The following is a 19865-nucleotide window of genomic DNA, read 5'->3' on the forward strand; positions in this document are numbered from 1 at the left end:
TTCCAAGTTGTCTTTTTTTTTTTTTCCCCCACGATATCTCTTGCTTAAATGAAGTACTGTTCATTTAGATTTCTTTTTGTATTACCTAATGAGCTGTATCAGCTTCTGTTTTCTTTTTCCCCTCTAAAGGATGTAGTGCTTGAATGACCTTTTTTCTTGTCAAACAATTTTTCCTCAGAAAATGAGGCAGCTTAATGTGTGCTTGTTCATCCTTGTCAGCTTTCCTTAGCCAATACTAAGGGAAAGCTTTTATTTCCCATCTCCCCTTCACTTACACAGGCACAGAAATGATGAACCCAAGAGACAATGAATCCCATGTTTTACTGTAAGAAAAACAGGACCAAGAAATGCACAATGGAACAATTTCAAGTTTTCATTGGGAAAAACATTTGTTTCATAGACTAGACTGTTAATGGGAACATATCCTTGTGGAGAACAGAGAGAAGGGATGCATTCTAGCAATACAGCACACACTTTAATTTTGTGTTGTTCATCCTTTACACCTTAATGTTAAAGATAGTGTTTTCCAAAGCTGAGAAACATATAAAAAAATTTTGCATTTGTTGCTGATTGCTGAGAATTCTATTTTTGCTGTTTTTCATCCAAGACTAAGAATATTCCTTGCACACATGAGATTTATGCAATTGGCTTAGTTTCTTTTCTCTTATTGCATTGTATGCAATAAGGTATTCATGGTTCTGGTTCTGTTTGTTCAATTTCCTTTTTTCTTCCCATGAGGAAACAAGACAAAACAAACAAGCATTTATCCAAATAACTTCAGGGACAATACATTTTATAGCTTTGAAGTAGGAATCTGGACTGAAAAATGAGAGGACATTCCAATAAATCAAAATCCAAGGCCAGAATCCGGGCTTCTCCACGCCTGTCTTGTCCTAAAAATAATTTTTGAGCATTAGAGGAATAAGGCAGAAATAAACAACACCATCAAGAATCAACCTCAGTTATCCAAATAGCATACTCATCTTAGGGGCAGTGAGGCCCTATGAAGATCCCAATTGACATCAGATTTCATGCAAGACAAAAAAAATCCTTAGATTCCATCTCAACCCTGAAATCTTACACTTAACATACAAATGGTGGATAAAACGTGGTAAGCAGCAATACAGAAAGGTGACAGAGCCATGCCATATATAAGGCTAGGATAAAGGCCTAGCTTTACAAAAAATAAAATAAAATCTCCAGTTGTTTAGCCACTGCTTCTCCTTCTCTTGAGAACATCCCTCTGCAGACAGCAAATATGGTGTTCATGGAGATTTTTCCTCCTCTGCACTGGCAGTTGGACTCTGTATCTATGTCCCTTTGAGTGAAATGAATCACTTTGCATGCTCCATCTGACTTGATCTCCTTTACATTTGGAAACTGAGATACCTAACTTTCATGTGAGCATCTTAATCTGATGAGAGCCAAGGAATATTATGTCAGCCAAACACTGATGCACTATAGCATTTCTCTTCTGGTCACACAAGTTCAAGCCATGGATAAAATCCACTTCCTACACACTGGCAGCTAAAGACACTTGAGATATTCCTGAGTACCTCAGACACAGGGCTGCTATCGTATCTCTGTGTCGTATCTGTGAGACTGCATTTGAGACACTAGGAACATCTCAAGAACCACCAAGATCTTCTGTGTGGGACACTGAACTGAGCCCCTGTGAACATAATGTCGACTGTCCCTACAGCTGTACTACTCCGCTACTTGAGATTACATGTTTAAACTAGGGTACTTTTGCTGATTGTGCAGAAGTAAATTGTGTTGTCACAATTGCTATGGTCAGAAAAAAAAATGGAAAGACATAATTCAGTTCCTATATTAGGATACAGATCTAGCCTTCCACTAGTATGTGGAAATGGCCTAGAAACATGAGACACGACTTTATTTTTGGAATGTGATCCAGATTCCCATTGAGTTCAAGTCCAGTGTTTGGGAATTTGTTTGTTATATGCTTTATAGCAAAGGTCCACCAGCCTTTCAAGAGTAAAGACTGCAGTTGTTTTCCCCTAAACATGCCAACAGCAACACTGCAAGAAATTGAAGACGCCACCCCTGAAAGACACCCATTATTGGCAAATCAATTGGTTCTCTGTGAGACAGGGAGCTCTCAGCTCCCTTTCCAAACCCATCGTAAGTCAAGAAACATGTGTTGTCCCCTGTGTTGCAGGTCCCAGCCTCTTGCCAGCTTTACAGCTTACCAACACTTGTCTTCTTCAGTGGCTAACCCTGTCTTAGGTGATTAGAAGGACTTCAGGCAACAGAATGGGAATTTCCCATGGCAGTGGAATTAGGGAAGGAATAAGGATTGAAAACATCTCTAAACAACAAGCGTGGATAATGCTAACTGTAGGAATACCCAATATGGGCCCAGTCCAGATGTTTGGAATTCAAAACTAGGAGCCAGTGATGGAAAAATCTGTGCATGTTCGGAGAAGATAAATGCCTGCAAGTAAGGCAAATGGACCACAATAAGAAAAAGTGGTCAGCTTTTAAGACAATTTACATTTTGGTCAATCATATTTTGGAATAGAAGTCCCAAAGTCCTGGATTTGACTCCTACTTAATTCACTCCCCTGAGTGCCAGTGTGCATAATGAAAAGTCACCACATGGCAGACAAGTCTCAGTGGGCTGGGATAATGTCAGCCCCAAAAATAAAACAAAGCCAGGCCTGGTCAGGACTGAGTAGAAAAATAAACCAAAAAAGAAGAAAAATAACCCAGAACGAATCTGAAGGAAGCCACTGCCTTTCCCAATCTATCAGATACTTTGCAAAATAGATAGAGTCGGTTAACTATCAGGTCAGACATTCCTCAAGAGCTGAACCAAGGTAAATAGTGGCAAATGCCAGTTCTAACCAGCTGGCACATTTTACAGGAATACTAAAAAAAAAAGATGATGAAGCAATACTGGAAATGAAGTTCAACTCATTTGCAATGGCGAGACTGAGATTCCCTAAAAGGCACTGCAGTTTGGAGAGCATCACTGAATAAAGTCAGAAGATCTGCTGGACAAAGCTCTTTTCCTGGAAAACCAATCAATTTGCCAGGAGAATCTGGGAGCCAGGTTTATGGAAGTCCAATAGTTATCTTCCAAATGTATGCTCAGAAAGAGGTACACATTAGTCCTTATCTACTTGTATTTTTTTGTCCACTTTTTCTCTAGTGAACTCAGTTCTTTCTCATTGACTCTTGGGAGAAGTTTAGGAGCAGAGCCTTGGAAGTGGACATCAAAAATCTAAACCATTTGAAGTTTCCAGTTCATCATAAAAGAATGACTTCTTTGGAACTCAAATGCTTTTAGGATTTTAGATGTCAGCAGGCAATTCACCAAACAAGATACACCAAAAAGTTGTGCTGATTTGTTGTGCATTTGATAGGATGAAGAAAAATTTTACCTTATTCTTGATCTAATTCCTTATACTACATGCTGAAAATACTGTCCTGAATTAATCACTTTCACATTCCCCAAGCCTATGTATGTATTTCCTAAGCCATGCCTATCTCAGATGTCCTAACCAAAATAATAAGATATTCTAAGAGGACAGAAGAGACTTACCTGGTGTTCAGTTAGCCATGATATGTTTCACAAAAGCTGAAAAGAAGAGAAAAAAGCAGGATCACTTATCAATTCTCCTACATTAAACTTAGTAAAGTCCCATATATTTCATCTTAACTGTTATTTAAATTAATTCCTCTTGCTTCCTCTGATGTAATGAATGCTACATCACTTTGTAAATGAGATTCCAGATACCCTAGTGCTAAATGCGTTGTAAATCCTTAAGATAATATATATTACAGTGCCAGGTAGTCAGGAGTCTGGCTAGCCAGTGGAAATGAACACAAATATTAGTCAAGTCTGTAGCTTGTTTAATCCTTTACCCCTGGCTACCAAATGAAACTGCCTTTCCAAAGTATACAACCATGAGAAACTCAGGGTCATTATTCTGTAAGGTTTCAGTGCTGTAGTATTCAGGCAGAGGACACTGAAAGAACCTCTGGGGTAAACCTCCAGGATCCACAGCAGGTCACCTAGTCAGGTGTCATGACTATATCTCTGGTGAATTCAGATTTAAAAACAAACAAAATGTGTCAAATCCAAAATATTATTATATTATATTACATACAAGTTATTGTGAGTTTTTTGTTTGTTTGTTTTACAGAAGGCTTTAGGTTTCATTTTTCTCCATTAAAAAAAATCATCCATCATCAAGAAGTGTTCATGATTCTGAAATTCGAAACGGAAAGGAGAAATGCATTGTAGCAAGAAAATATTTTTTTCCTTCCTAATAATTTCTCTGAGTTTACTTTAAGTTCATAAGACATTTGGGTTGTCTAAATCTACAGATTTCTGTTTATTGGCTCCTTACAAGAAGGATTTCCCTGAGGTCAGATCACTAGCATTTGTAAGTCAAAGAAGTCTACCAACCAAAATATTCATAAAAGATTCAGTGAAGATTATAGACCAGCTAAGTCACCAAAATAATACAACAGCCACCAATTAACCTTCAAAACAGGACTCAAGTGTGTCCAATAGCATATCCGTCTACTAGAATACTGTGTTTTACTGAAGATTGAAGCATATAGGCTGGCAAGATGTGTGAGAGAAATGTAGTCCATTTACTCAGTGCCAATTCTCTTTTTTTCTGGCTGTCTAGCAACAGTGGAATAAATTGGAAAGTCTGTGGAAAGTCTTATAGAATTCTTAGGTCAAGGGACCAAAGAGGTTCCTAAGGAAAACATATTTTGTAAGATTTTTGAAAGAAAATCTAGTGATTTTCTGTAAGGAACTCTCAAAAGAGATCTTTATCTTGTTTTTAGAGGACAAAGAGATGGGTTCAGGTAGGAAAAATAAAGAGTAAAACAAGTTTACTTGTATTGGTTATGTCAAGTGAATTTGATTGGTTTAAAATTTGGAAAATAACATTCTGATTTTTGGGAGTAAGATCTTCCTTGGATTTAAGCCTCCACAGGAAAATTGCATGAAAGCCTTCAAGTACATGACCGCTGCTCAGAATGGAGTGGTCACACCTACCTTCATAGTTGATACAACCATTGGCATCTTCCTGGCCAGCCATTAGCTTATCAACTTCCTCTTCAGTCAACCTTTCACCTGAGTGGAAAGCGAAGTACTTAATTAGCTGAGCAATTCTTAAGAATTTATGAAGAACAGTTCAAAGAACCCAAGAATGAGAAAGAGAGAAAAGGGAGAGATTTTCTCCTCCACAAACCTGTGGTGCTGACTGCTAGGAAAGCTAGTTTTACCCTTGCAAACAGAAAAATTGATCTGAAAACAAAGGAGACAGAATAAATACGGAAACCCACATGGCATCCTGTTCATTCTTTTAAGGATAAGCTTTCTCTAAGTGCCAAATCTTGAAGGTCTTAGTCAATTCTTAACCAAGTCCTCACTGGACAAACTCTCAGAAATTTCATTCTCTGGTGTGCCTATGGCTTTGAGGTTCAGGGAGATTCCAATATCATTTTGGAGATCTCTGAACTGAACCAGTGATCCATTCTGTTTATGTAATTATCTATGTCATATGTCCTCATAAGCCTTCATTCTGGACAAACAGATGAATCCATTCAGTAGGTCTCCCCAGTGTAGTATTAGGCACTGGTTTTAGGATGAGATCAAACGTCTTCCAGAAATATGGGATAAATTTTAGGATGATATGAGCTGAAATTGTAGAAGTTAAAATAAAATACATTGGATGTGCCCTGTTACTTATGTTGTACTACTTACACATCACTGATCTCTGACACATAGGAACAAGTCCTCAGCTGATATGAGCTGATGAAAATTCAACAAATTAAACAGAAAAAATGTTCTAATTTATAGAATACTTGGTTGTGTCTAGAATTTGACCAGTATTAAGAAACAGAACTGCTCTTCAAATTGAAATCTATCCTATCACTGTTTGAAAATCAGATATTTTGCTACATTACTTTTAATTTCTGGAAACAGAAGGGTAAGTTCAAAATAATTTTTTGTAGTTCAATAAAATTCACAAAACTACCCAGACTGTTTACATTGTTCAGAGGAAGGTTAGATAGGACATTGGTATTGCCTTTGTTTGCTGGGAGTTTTTGGTGGTAGTAGTAATAGTTTCTTTTTCATCACTGAGTTTGGTTCCCAATCTTATCCATTAGTATCCATGATGCAAATAAAACTAACATTGCTTTTTTTGATTATTATTCCCTGAATCACGAGTAGAAATGGATGTGTCATAGAATGGAAGAATATTCATTTTTATTTTATTTTTAATCAATATCACAGTTCAAAACCCATGATTGGAATTCTTTAATCTAAATCAAATCTTCCTTGTAATTGCTCATCCTTTTTTAAAAAATAGTACATGTTACTTGTGCTGATGTTGTCTCTCTTTGTGAAAAACTGAGCTTCTGAAGTCAAGATTTGAGAGGACAGAGAAACACTGATTCCTGCTTTAAAAAGAGCTTTTCCATTTTAGAGACAATTCTGTTACGCAGATGACTGATTAAAAAGTACTTCATCCTAGAACTTTTCTTGGAGGTGAAGAAAAAAAAGTATGCAAATATTGTAGGAATAGATGAGTTTTCAGGTTTTTTGACAGTTTTTCATACAAACATAATATTTAATAGGAGAAATGCAACACTAGAGCTATGAAGGAAGAAAGAAAGGAAGGGAAGGAAAGAAGAAAAACAAAGTGCTAGAGTTGCAGGTCAGTGATCTTATGCTTCATTAGTAAGAAGCTTTTTTTTTTTTTTTTTGGTCTTTATATCTGAGGACAATGTGATGATAGAAGACTTGCATGGTCATTTTCTCCATAAAATCATCCGACTTAATACAATCTGCATGGGAAAGACCTCAGTGATGAAACTGTATAAGGAAAGGTTCACCTTACCCAGTGTAGCCAAAACGTGGCGGAGTTCAGCCCCCATCACTGTTCCATTTCCTTCCTTGTCAAACACACGTAGACCCTCCACAAAGTCTTCATAGGTGCCCGTGTCTTTTGTCTTGGCGATATGCTGGAGCATGGGCAGGAAGGTCTCAAAGTCAATCATCTTGGAGTTCATGTCTGCAAAGGCACAGATAAAACTGAAAGTTTTAGTGGATTCTGGGAGTGCTGAGGGCTTGTGCTGGGGCATGGAGCAAGGGGAGGTGGTGAGAGTAGAACCATGGCAGTAAGTCCTGATTAAAGAGGCAAGAAGTATACAGGAATACGTTAAGTGCAGGTAGAGGAATGTATAGTCAAAGTTGGAAAAAGAGGTCTATCAAAAAGAAAAGTGTGCTGTTAATAGACCAGTAGATAGACAGATATCACCTACATACCGCATCAGATATCATGTGTCTGTCACATGCAAATAGCATGGAAAGCAAGCACACTTGCAATCCCAAAGTTTCTGATGCAATAAAAATACAAAACTAAGCAGAAGGCAATAGAAAATAAGCCTGTTCCTTATATGAAGTCAGTTTTGCCTTGGAACCCTATAACACAGAGCTATCTAAAACCACAATGGGAGAGGCGCTTCAGTGTGAATAGGGGGCTGACAGGACGAGAGTTGTGCATCCCATTTTCCTGATTCTTTGTCTTTCAAAAGCATCACTCGACATTACAGTCCCTTAGGACTACTTGTTCCATCCAGCACTGTGTCTTTGCCATATCAAAAGGTATCACATCTGTTGAATGAGGGCCCAATGGTCTGTTTCCATTAACCTCAGCAAAAGGAAGAGACAAGAAGTCACCTGGAAAGTCCTGTTTTGAATTGTATATGCTGTCCAGATGAGATTTCCTTTGTTTTGAACAATATTCTGTACGCAGTGCCTGTTGAAGGCTGATATAACTGCAGTTATTACACGCACTCTTGTAGGATAAGTTGTGGCTTTTCTTTCAGTCTGTCCTTTTGTTGACTTCAAATGTCTGAGCTTTTAGTAAATCCAAGTGAATGCCTGCCATCAAAGCAATTTTAAAAGGTAACATCCTTCCATTGTAAACGTATTGACTTTTGTGGCCATTAAATCAGCCTCCTAAATTTGAGACAATGATATTGATATTCAAATTGGTTTCATCCTTGGTTACTTTTCTGCTAGAGATTTGCAGAGACTGTTTTGTACCCTTTAGTGTTTCATAATTAGTCTTTCCATCAGAAAAAAGGAGACCTCATCTACTTCATCACTAATTCTTCAAGAATAAAATGAACATTGAGGAGGACACCAACCTTCTTGTTTGGGTCTGCCAAGGACCTTCATGACCTCAGCCTGGGTTGGATTCTGCCCCAAAGCCCTCAAGACATCTCCACATTGTGCATATGTGATCTTCATCTCCGATTTGGGAGTACGGTCAAAAAGTGAGAATGCTTCCTTAAATTCTGGGAGACAAAAAGATAGAAAGAAATGCATGCCATGCTCCCTCGGATACAGTCAAAGCCAGCCCCGCCCTTCCCCCTAATTAACTCAGCATGACCATTTTATTTTGCAGTCTGGGAACAAATTTGATGATCTCATTGTTAGTGGTGCTATCTGAAATGTTTGTGTTTCTCCTCTGCCGCATTTCCTGGTTCAATCAGGGGATGGAATTGAAGAGGTCAAATGCTTTTCTTATGGTATTTCTGGCTCAGCTACCATCAGAAAGTGTGGAAAACCTCACAGGAATGGTTGGCCTTGAGATTTTTCCTGCTCAGCAGGAACGCTCAGGGCAGCACGGAATTCAGTAGCCATTCTGCTCATTAGCTAACTGGAAGTTGTATTCAGCATTATACTTTCAGAGAGCACCTACCGCCCACAGATGGAAAATCATCTACGGTAGCAGGTAATGAGATATGCTGTGATAACCCACTGAAATAATCACACAACAGCCTGGTGCTGGGGGATGATGAGTGCATGAGAAAAACCTTATCATTAATCAGTTGTTATGTTTAACAGTGTCAATGGACATATCTAAAAGAATTTGTTGATTTTTCTATTTTCTAGCAGTTGATCCAGTTGTCTGGAGGAGTCAGATTTGCTATGCTGTCATCTCCTGAGGCCAGACCAGATCCCATATGTGGAGATGAAACCACTCACTCAAGTGACTTCACAACTCTCTGCTTCCCCAGGCAGAACCCTTCCCCATGAGCAGCCAACTTTCCTCCACTTGTCTCACATCTTTGTGAACATATCCTCACCTCTTCTGGCCAAAGAGTGAGTTCCCCCTCCTCCTCCCCTCCTTTATTCTTTACTTTTTCTTACTATTTCGCCTTCTCCTTTCTTCTTCCACTGCTGCTGTTTTTCCTCTCCTCCTTTCTCCTTCCTTTTCCTTTTTTCTATCATTCCATTCCTATCTTACTCATTTCCTTCCTCATCCAGTACTTTCAGTGATGCCTTTTTCTCACTTTGAACTAATTAACACTCCTGTTTTCCTCTTTACATTCTCCTCTTTGCTTTCCCTTACTTTCCCTCCCCTCCTCTCTCAATCTTTACCTCGGTCACCAGCTGAAGCCCAGATCCCATCAGCATCCCTCACTCCAGCAGAGGGCAATAGTGGATTTTCATGGACTCCTTGCTGACAGGAGAAGGGGGTCAAAGCCCCATTCCAAGTTCTGTCCTTTCCTGGGGGGGGGGGTCTCAGCAGCTAAGGTGGATGGGAAAGAAGCTGCATCCCTGAGCTGCTTATCTCCTTGCCCCTGAGACCTCTTTCTGGAGTACCCTTTTCACCACCTCCTAAAGGCCCACAATCCATCAGTCGCCAACAACTCACATCTCTCTCAATTCAAATTCAGATGTAACCATCTCTGATCAGAGCATTGGCCTGTGGGTTTGGAAGCACCATTCTGTCAACATACAGAAGCTTTTTTTTTTTTTTGGTTATTATTTGCTTTTACATTTGCTGGCTTAATGCAAGTTTCCATCAAAGCAATGAAACCAGCGTGGCTATGGTCTCCTTTGTCCCCTTGCTAGACATTAAACCACTGGCAGGAGCAGTTTATATTTTCATACGCCTAATTGCTACCTATCTTCTCATGCTGGATAGCTCATATTCTTCTCGTTTGTGAATAGGCCAGGAATCCCATTTCATAATGACACATTGCCACAACCGCTGAATTTTGCTGGCAGTGTAGGCAGGAGGACATGTGAGGATGGATGTATAACACAGGGCTTCAACCATAGAACATTCTTCCTCCTCTGGGAGTAATATTTTGGGGGCTACCATAACAGTGACTCTGCGAGGAAGTAAATCTGCTACAGCAACAGCTTTTCCTTAGCAAGGGGAATTGTTAATATCACAATATCCTGGAATACATGGCTTGAAAATTTTTGAGAAGCTTTGCTTTTCCCCCATCACCTCAACACAAAATCAGCTGTCAGGAAGACAGCTGGGGTCAGTGATAATAGGTTGACTGAGAGCTTCTATGAATCCCAGCTCTCAAGTCCTGCCAGTATAACAGCTGTTAAGTTATGTCAAGTGTTGTTTGTTTCCTGACCTGTGTTTTTAACACCAAATAATAGAGTCTCAAGCACTGGAGCACCAACTGTCCTCGTTGTTGAACTTGTAGTACGCTTCTTGGCAAGGTTTTCATGTGTGCAACTGGTACTGAGGACAGTGCATGCTAGGGGCAATCCAGGGACACTTATGGACCAGTCACAGATATAGTGCTCCATTATTGGAAGCATTCAAGGCCAGGCTGGATAGGGCCCTGGGCAGCTTGATCTAGTGGATGACAACCCTGCCCTTGGCATTGGGGTTGGGACTGGGTGATCTTTAAGGTCTCTTCCAACCTAAACCATTTTCTGATTCTATGGTTCTATAATTCTACACCTAAAGCATCTAAGTTCTAAGTTCTAGCTGGGAGTGAGTATCTACAAGCCTGTCTGTCTGCTCATCTGTGAACCCAAGAACCTTCGAAAGGTCAAGTGAAGGAGAGAGAGAGCAGAAAAAGATCAAGAAGAGGCCAGTGGGAAAGGCATTAAGAGGGAGCAGTTTAACCTAAAAGAAGGGAGATTTAGACTAGATGTCAGAGTAATATTTTTCACTGAGAGGTTGGTAAGGTGCCAGCATTGCTGCACAGAGAAATTGTGGATCCTTTGAGATACAGCTGGGTTGAACAGCCTGATCTAATGAGTGGCAACCAGCCTCTGGCATCGTGTTTAGAACTGGATGATCTGTGACATCCTTTCCAACCCAAGCCATTCTATGATTCTGTGATTCTGTAAAGCAGAGCTTTTCTACTCGCTCCCCAAGTGACATTCAGGTTGTTAGGCACTCCTTCCAGCCATTCATGATAGAACTGATGAACCAGATGTGAGATTAATGATAGGTGCATTTAGTGTTTTTCCTAGAACCACAGAACCACAGATGACTCTCCATTATCCTGCTGTGCCTTACATATAAGTATCATAGCTTTTCTCACAGAGATTGTTATCTCCTTCCTGCCCCATGGTTTTTCCTTTGATGCTACGAGGATATCCTAGTTCACAAGTCCCAGATCCCCAGATTTGCTCAGTGTGCACAGATACACCAGAAGGCAGCAGAGGCTACTGTAAAGAGAGAAAATTCACTTTCTAGATATGGTCTACATCTGTTCCAGACCTGGTACCTTTATGGCAGCCATGGTGTTGCTCCAGATTTGCTTTTTACTAGCCATTGCAACAGGCTGGTAGTCAGATAAGCTGTTTTCACTATTATTATTACTTTTTTTTTTAAATAGTGCTTCTCCCATTCTCTGATAGGGTCTCAAGAGCTTATTCTCTTTAGGAACACAGAAACAATGCATATAAACTATTGGGGTGCTATCCAATCCACAAGGCATTAACTGATGAGTGATTCAGCTGTCTTGTGCTTCTGGAATAGCTTTAAGATTCATGGCCCAGAACTAAGCCTCTTCAGTGGATCTCCCATAGCTTTGGGACTAGAAAAGGGGCACTCTCCTAGAAACTGACAGTTGCCTCCATTCACAAGTTGTTTTTGACCTGCTGTTAGAATACAGAAACTAGAGCTGTGAAGGGCAGCTTGAAAATCTGAATGTAATTCTGGAAGTTTGTAGCAAAGCCTCAATTTCTGAGGCATTATGGCATCTGATTCCAGTTCAGAAAATCCTTCCTTCTCTCTGAATCACTCCGACTGTTTGGCCTATGATTTTTTCATCTGTTTATTAATTCATTTTATGAATTTTTCTTAGGCTTCACCAAGATCTTCCAAAGGTTTAGTGACCAAAGCAAAGCTCTGCCAGATTTTCAGTTCCATCTATCAATTATCCTTTAAGTACAAAGCAGATATTAGTTGAGGAAACAGTGGACAGCTGCAGGAGATACTGTTCCCAAGACTTTGTACGTGAGGTTTCAGTATCGTTTTCTTAGGCTGGGACAAAAGGTTCCAAAACTAATGCTGATGTTTTCCTTTGAAAGAAAAACCATCATTGCTGTCATTATTTGATGGTTTCTGGAGAGATATCACAAAACTGTAATAAATTAAATTCTGATTAAATACAGGGAAAAGCTCTCAAAAGCAGGGTTGGGAGACTTTCTCTTGAAAGGATTGATTTTTTATTGGTGGGTTTTCTTAGGTAAAAGGCATATTTTTGAACTGTGGTTTGAAGGGGTGGGTTCTTTGTTTTTGCTTCAGAGGCAGAGGAAACGATGTTTTCTTTGACCAAATGTATGCCTAATCTGCATAGTGCAGGACTTTCCCCCTTTTCCCTTGACAAACTCAAAGGAGGATTTGGAGGAGAGATGAGGCAGAGGTAGAACCATGAACACAAGTTTCTCTCAGGTGAGCTCTAATACCCACACTTGTTTTCACCCCAGCACTTGCCTCCCAGTGATGGTATTTACTGTGCACAGAAAAGAAACACATCTTCCTCACCTTCAATCTGATCAGGAGTGAATTCAACCTGAAAGAGATGAGAACAGCCAGATTAAAGCAAGAAAACCGTGCCATGTGTGCCTTTGAGGTCCATGAAAGTCATTGACCCAAATATCCAATAAATTTCATACAGTCTGTAGACGTTTCTTCTTACATCCTCCATTTTCCATTATCAGTCAGCTCCACCTTTAGCACCAAAAGGCTGCAAATGCCCTTTATTTGTTCTTCTGCTGCTCCTGTGTTCCTCCTGTAGTGTCTTTTGTGTATCCCCAGTTCTCCCCTACCACTGACGCCCTCTAAATGATTATGGCAGCACTGTGGACAGTCCCAGGCCTCTGTCCTAAAAGGGTTTCATCTGTAGGCAGTTAGGGATATATTATCCATAGTTTAAGATCTAGTGGGATCAAGTGAGACTGGCACAAATTGGGCTCAGAGCGAAACAAAGGAAGGTTGCCCAAGGAGGTTGTGGATGCCCCATCCCTGCAGGCATTCAAGGCCAGGCTGGATGTGGCTCTGGGCAGCCTGGTCTGCTGGTTGGTAACCCTGCACATAGCAGTGGGTTGGAACTGGATGAACATTGTGGTCCTTTTCAACCCAGGCCATTCTATGATTCTTTGCTCTTGCAATTTAATCATGAAAACCTGTGATACTGTGGAAGCTCACAATCTATGTGTGTGTAAAGGGCCACTGGACCACTTCTTGGAGGTGAGAGCCATTGAGGTTTACCAAATACACAGAAATACTTAACTCAGGAAGCCTCAGAGGTTTAGGAGAGGGTTTAGGTGTGTTCTGACCTGTTTTTATATCTTTTCCTAAAGCATCCTCTGAAAACCACTCCCGGACTGTATGGACATCTCTCAGGACCTTGTTCTGCCATCTGCCTCTTGTGCATCACTTTCTATTTCTCACTCAGTAATCCATTGCTATAACCAGTATGCTGCTGACAGATGATACACAACACAGCTTAACACATATAATTGCTGGAAATTACATACCAAGAGGGCTGGAGAATGCTTATTATTTATTTTTTGTTTTGTTTTGTTTTGTTTGTTTGTTTAAGAAGATCCAGACATTAGCACCCTAAGAGTAAGGATGGGGAGATTTGCCCACAGAATATATCCAGTCCTTGTGAATACCTCCTTTATCCAGTTCCTTGCATGTGGGTGTAGGCTTAACTTCATTTTACAGTCTCCTCCGGTGTAGTCTTTAGCTCCTTTCAAAAGCATTTGACAGATAAGCAGGGAGGCTGATTTCCCAAGATACACCAAGAGCAAATAGTTTTCACCCCATTAAATAGTTTTTTCTCTATCTTCAATGAGGGAAGCAGCTACACCTGCCTCTCAGGGAATACTAATACAGTATATAATAATAATAATAATAATAATAATAATAATAATAATAATAATAATAATAATAATAATAAATGGCATCTTTGCTCATGGGGACATTCCTGTAAAGTAGGAAGATTGTCAGACTGACCTTATGGTGAACACATAAATAAAGAGAAGCCCTATTTTGTTATGCATAAATTTGCATGTAAATATACATGTTGATACAGACCTAACAGAACACAAACATACACCCTTTGTAGCATCCTGCTTTTGATATATGCAGTCTCTTCTCTCCCCAGCATAAGCACAACCCTGCATATTTTGGGTCAAATTTTCCTTATAAAGCTGATTATCTCTCATTGCTTTAGATTGTATTTTACTTTTGGGCAGCAAAGCAGCTGAGTGGAAATAAGACATAGTTAACACCTTCCACACAAACTCCATAATTCCTTCAAAGTGAAATGCAGTATGACACAACCCTTACCACCTAGTTGAGATTTTCATGCTCTTAAGGGTTGGAGCCATACTAAGTCCCTAACCCTGCAGCCAGAACATGTGACATGGCATGACAGCACCAATATCTTCCTTCCACCCAGAGCTCCATGGACACCTCTCAGCTGGTTTTCCGCCTCCAGATACCCTGAGCAGCACAAGGAGCTCCAGCATTTGTAGCTCACCATGAGTGCCTATGGGGCAGCTGCAGACAGCCTCAAATGCACTTTATCCATGCACATCATTTGCAGCTAGTAACACTGCAAAGATAGAGAACTCCTTGCTCTAATTATCCATCATTGGTTTCTGAGAAGTTCTTGAGAGAACTTCCTGGACCCCTCTTGCAGGATATGCTGGAATAGCTGAAGTTGGCCATTCTTGAAAGCAGTGTATTTGGTGCAGAGGGAATTACTGGTTTAATCTCTCTTGGTAGAAAACATCAAAAGACCATATTTTATTTAGGTACCTCATTTAATCAGCCCTAATCCTATGGATGAATCCTTCCCCTACATATATATCCTACCAATGCCCTGTCTTTTTCTTCCTGCCATACCATTTCTGAGCATCTTCTGGCTTAGGAGAAGGAGGAACAAGAAAACATCTGTTGGACTTGGAAAAAAAGAATCACAACTAATCCTGCAGCTGCTGAAAACCAGGCCACTGTTTTTGTGTCCACCCTGCTCAGCTCTTATCTGAATCAGTTCATTTGGGGGATTATCACTTTGTTTGTGATTCTCAGTCATAGTTTACCTTGAACAAAGTCCAATTAATAAAATAATTTGGCAGCCAGGTCTGGCAGGAAGTACGTAGAGAACGTAAGTTAAAGAACCAACACAAGAATAGAAATGTTCTTTCCTTTCTAACACACAGACAGATCCAAACATACCTTTGTCATGAAGATTATAATCATCTAGATTAGGTTCTATCCCAAATTTGCATTTTTCATCTAAATTACAGATAAATATCCATCATGGCACACATTTATACAGGTGCATTGTCAGCAGACAGCCTTACACTCAATCCGTCTAAATATATAAAGCTTTGTGAATTTGACTGAAACTAATTGCCTATTGAGTTTATTTAGGCATCAACAGCAACTGTGGGTGAAATAAGGCCAGAGCTGCTTGCAACTCGTACTTAAATCACTTTGATGGATTGTTCTTGGGAAAGAATTAATCTCAGCTACACTTAGATGTAGGCAGCCAGATGTAGTCAGCCATCTCTCATTCCAAGCAGCAGAGTGAAAGGGACACTTCTAGGGTGTGATTTGACTTTGTTTAGTTCTGTGCTTGAGGAAGAGATTAATTTTGCTCTGATTTCCACGGACTGGATTAATCAATTTTACAATGATGATATAAAGAGCCTGGGTGACTCACACATGTAGATGTAGATGCCTTTTCTTGATCTGGTGAATCCCACCCAGAAAGCCTGGGCTGGCCCTCCTGGCAGACTGCGGGCCAGGAGAAACTGTGCCAGAACAAAAAAAGGATGACTGCAAATTCCCACGGCCAGATCAAAGGGAAGGTCTGGGCTGAAAGGCTGAGCATGCATCACCTCTAATCACGGCCCTATAAAAACACCACCCAGAGCTGGACGGCTGTGCGTGACAGCTGACAAGGCTGTGGCAGACAGTCTGACCAGACCTACCACCCAGGCATGGCTTCCTCTCAGGAAAACTTCAGAGATGTGTGGGTGGTGTCTACTGCTATTTTCTCCTCTCTCAGCACATGCCACCATGGAGTTGAAGGGAAAGGTGAGCCATCATTTACACAACCACAAGGTATCACTGAAAATGAATGGAATAAATTTAGGCTATATTTAGATTGAAGATGGTTGGGGTTTTGTTTTCCCTCTCCTCTCTCTCAGAGTGGTATGGAACACTCAAGACCAACACCATCTCCACATAGTAAGAGGAAAGGTGCAGCTATCCATGAGCATAACAGGACTCTAGGCAGAAGGGTTCCAGAGGACTGGCTGTAAAAATGAGGTCAGGCAAGCAGCAGACAGAGGGGTCCCAGTGCTTGCACCTACATATAGTGGCTCCATACCCATACTTCTCCAGATCTACTGCATTAGGCTTCCAAGGGAGCAAAAGCCCCCAGCAGCAATTCCGATGCCCAGACCCACCCCAATGCACAGGCAATTACCCAACTTCCCACCAGCATCACTCCACATTTTGCTGAACTCAGTCAGCAGAGCATCCTTCATCACCCAAAGCTACAGAGCATACTTAAAGGCTTAATGTGACTTTGCTTTCCCAGATAGGCATTACATTCTCCAGTTCCTTGAGTTAACTAGTATGGTTTCCCTTGGGGCTTTATTTGTTTGTTTGTTTTCAAAATGCTGACACTTTAGAAGATGTAAGTTTACCCTGGCATTTTTTTTTTCTGTTGGCCAATGTGGTTTCAACTCAAGGACATTCCTATGAATGCCAAGGACCCACAACACCAAGGCTTACGGTGCTGTTACTTGGTACAAATCCATATGAGACAGAGCTGCTGACTGCTAATCACTTTCCTCTTGTCCCCTGCCCTGATGTGTCGGCTGTGCTGCATATTCCTTGTAGACACCAGGCATCTTAATTAAATCCTTTTCCCACCAAGTGTAATGCCAGCTTGTGGCCCATTTGTGACCCATCCATGAAGTTTTAGCAATCTTGTCTTAATTACCTAGTTACCCATGGCACAAACTGTGGTCCAAATGAGACTGTCCTCTCTGCGTAAAGGATGGCATTAAGCTGTTTTTGTCCCAGAGAGACCAGTAGAGATGTAAGCATCCTTTTGTGCTTTGAACGTCATTCACAGCTTCTTATCTCAGGGACTTTATTTGTGAACCCACAGTATCTCAATCAAACCCATAATTCTGTGCATGCTGAGTCGGTCATAGCTAAGCCTGAAAGAAGTCCTATTAATAAAACTGTCACTAACCAGCATCCAGGAGGTTATATGGGGAGAAGTATTTAGACAACACAAGAAAGGAGCCTCTCCAAAAAAAAAAAATATATCATTTTCTTCTTGTTTCATAGTACTCTGAAGAATACTAATACAAACAGCAAGGTTTTTCACTTAGCTTGACAGAACTAGTTTTGGAGAAGGAAAAGGATCTTTCCTATTTTGCTCTTGGGGGACAATTTAGGAAGCAGACATGAAGCAGATGGAAAGGAGCCCAAAATGCCGTAAAGATCAGTGTAACTGCGTTGAGATTGCATTTGTATTTCACAAACATGTTTTCTTTTTTCCACTAAGACCTTTTAAAATCTATTAATACTCATCATCTTCATCGTCCTTTCTCCTGGCCCTTTCTGCGTAGAGCAATTAGGGTGTACACAAACTCCTCCACTGCCCATGGGCAAACGTTGGCACACAGTCAAGTCTCATTCCTTGACTATTTGTAGTCATTCCTGAGTTCTCATCATCTCTGGCTTCTGAAATTCTCTTGGTACATCTACATTTAGTTCCCAGGGTTGTGCTAAGGATGAGTCAAGAGGAACTGTACAGTATGGACACTAGACTAGAACATGAGCTGAGTTCAAATTGACTGGAAATGAGAGTTGATTGGCTTTTAGTGTAGCCATTTAGATTTGTGGGTTTTTTTTCTGTTTGTTTGCTTTAATGGCAGAAAACGTATTGTTTCAGAGTCTGAGAACAGAATTTACCAATTGGAAAATGGTCACCTTGAATTTTTTGTTTATCTGGGTCTAAGAGTTGAAAAAATATAACAGAATGTATGTCATCACCTCTGCCATTATACCTTCAGCAGACTTTACGTTTTCAAGGTAAGTGATGAGTTTTGCAGCCATACTGAGAAGTGGATTTGGGGAGCCCACGAGGTTTCTCTGTGAGGAAGGAATTAGAAGAAGACTCTGAATTTCAGTATTTCAGATTATATCTGCTCTGACATAGCATGGTAGTCTGAAACCCTACTAGGTGAGGAACTGCACCCCAATAGTTCTACAGGGTACGGGTTCAGGAAAAGTGTCCAGGTATACAGTGACTCAAAGCAGCCTTCCCTTAGGAGAGGAGAGGAGAGAAGAGAAGAGAAGAGAAGAGAAGAGAAGAGAAGAGAAGAGAAGAGAAGAGAAGAGAAGAGAAGAGAAGAGAAGAGAAGAGAGAAATGTCCCAAGTTGGAAGAGACCCATAAAGATCAGTGAGTCCAAATCTGGCAAAGCAGCAGTGCACTTTTCAATCACTGTTCTTTTCCAATTCCAAGCCTATAAATCAGTAGCTCTCTTTTTTAGAATGGGGAATGCTTTGCCACAGTTTTCCAGAGCAGGAGAAATTCCAGAGCTTTGTTAAGAGAGTGAAACAGCTGTTCTGAAGAATGGAGACAACTTCTGGCAAAAAGCAACACCAGAAATATAAAATATTTTGTAAACTGATTGTTCTGCCTGTAGCTTGATAGTTTTAGATTCTCCAACAATTTACTGATGGCTGGCTTCCCTCCTTCTCTGCAGCCCCCCTTCACCAGCCTCAACAGCAGATGTTTGTTCAGATGTTTATAACTGTGGAAGAAATTATAAAACCTCAAAAATACACTCTGTTAAATCCTGGAGGAGCGCCTTGGGTGTAAGGAAGATGAGACATTGCCTGTACTGTCTGCTCTTGGATTGAAACAGCAGCCCATGAGTTGGGTGTCTGATGGGGAAGAGAAGATCCCCAAGAATGTGGACATCATTGAAACATTTCCTGGAGCTTCAGACCTTCAAACCTTCTGGCAGTGGGAAAAAAAACAATCTCCCAGCTCAACATGCATGGAAACAGATGGAGTCCACCATCCCACATTGAAGTGAGGGTCAGCACTGCGTTTGTGCCCCTTGCAGTCATCTCATCGTAAGATGAAAGGCCTCAAATAGGGCAGAGAGAAGCAGTCAGAAGATGATACATTTGGTGGATATGACATGCTGGCAAAAAGTCCAGGAAGAGTAAAAAACTGCTGTATTTAATTTTGTAAATATATTTAGTAAGAAAAAAAATTAATATTATTATCATTGCCATTATTGTTACTTTTACTATTTCAACTTAAAGCCTTGCTCTTTGATTTTCGTTTTCAAATCAAATATTCTTCTCTTGTAAATGCTGGCAGGTGTTTTCTTATTCTTTTTTAATTCAATAATTTTTATATTGAAGTGACATATTTCATGCAAAATTGACTTAAAGAATCTCACTCCTCCACACTAGATTACTCCAAACTCTACCAAAGCAATTCCTTT

General features: G+C 40.4%; 1 protein-coding gene across 1 annotated transcript in view; it reads right to left on the minus strand.

The window, feature by feature from the left end:
- Positions 1-302: 302 nt before the first annotated feature.
- MYL3 (myosin light chain 3) overlaps positions 303-19865 on the minus strand; it is a 34837-nt gene continuing 15274 nt past the window's right edge. The window contains exons 2-7 of the mRNA XM_003206911.3: positions 12834-12861; positions 8215-8364; positions 6900-7073; positions 5048-5125; positions 3572-3607; positions 303-893 (exon numbers count right to left, since the gene is read on the minus strand). Coding sequence (XP_003206959.1) covers positions 3579-3607; positions 5048-5125; positions 6900-7073; positions 8215-8364; positions 12834-12861 — 459 coding nt within the window. The 3' untranslated portion in view covers positions 303-893; positions 3572-3578. The remainder of the gene's footprint in view (positions 894-3571; positions 3608-5047; positions 5126-6899; positions 7074-8214; positions 8365-12833; positions 12862-19865) is intronic.

The sequence above is a fragment of the Meleagris gallopavo genome, chromosome 6 (genome assembly GCF_000146605.3).
Source record: "Meleagris gallopavo isolate NT-WF06-2002-E0010 breed Aviagen turkey brand Nicholas breeding stock chromosome 6, Turkey_5.1, whole genome shotgun sequence".
NCBI lineage: Eukaryota > Metazoa > Chordata > Aves > Galliformes > Phasianidae > Meleagris > Meleagris gallopavo.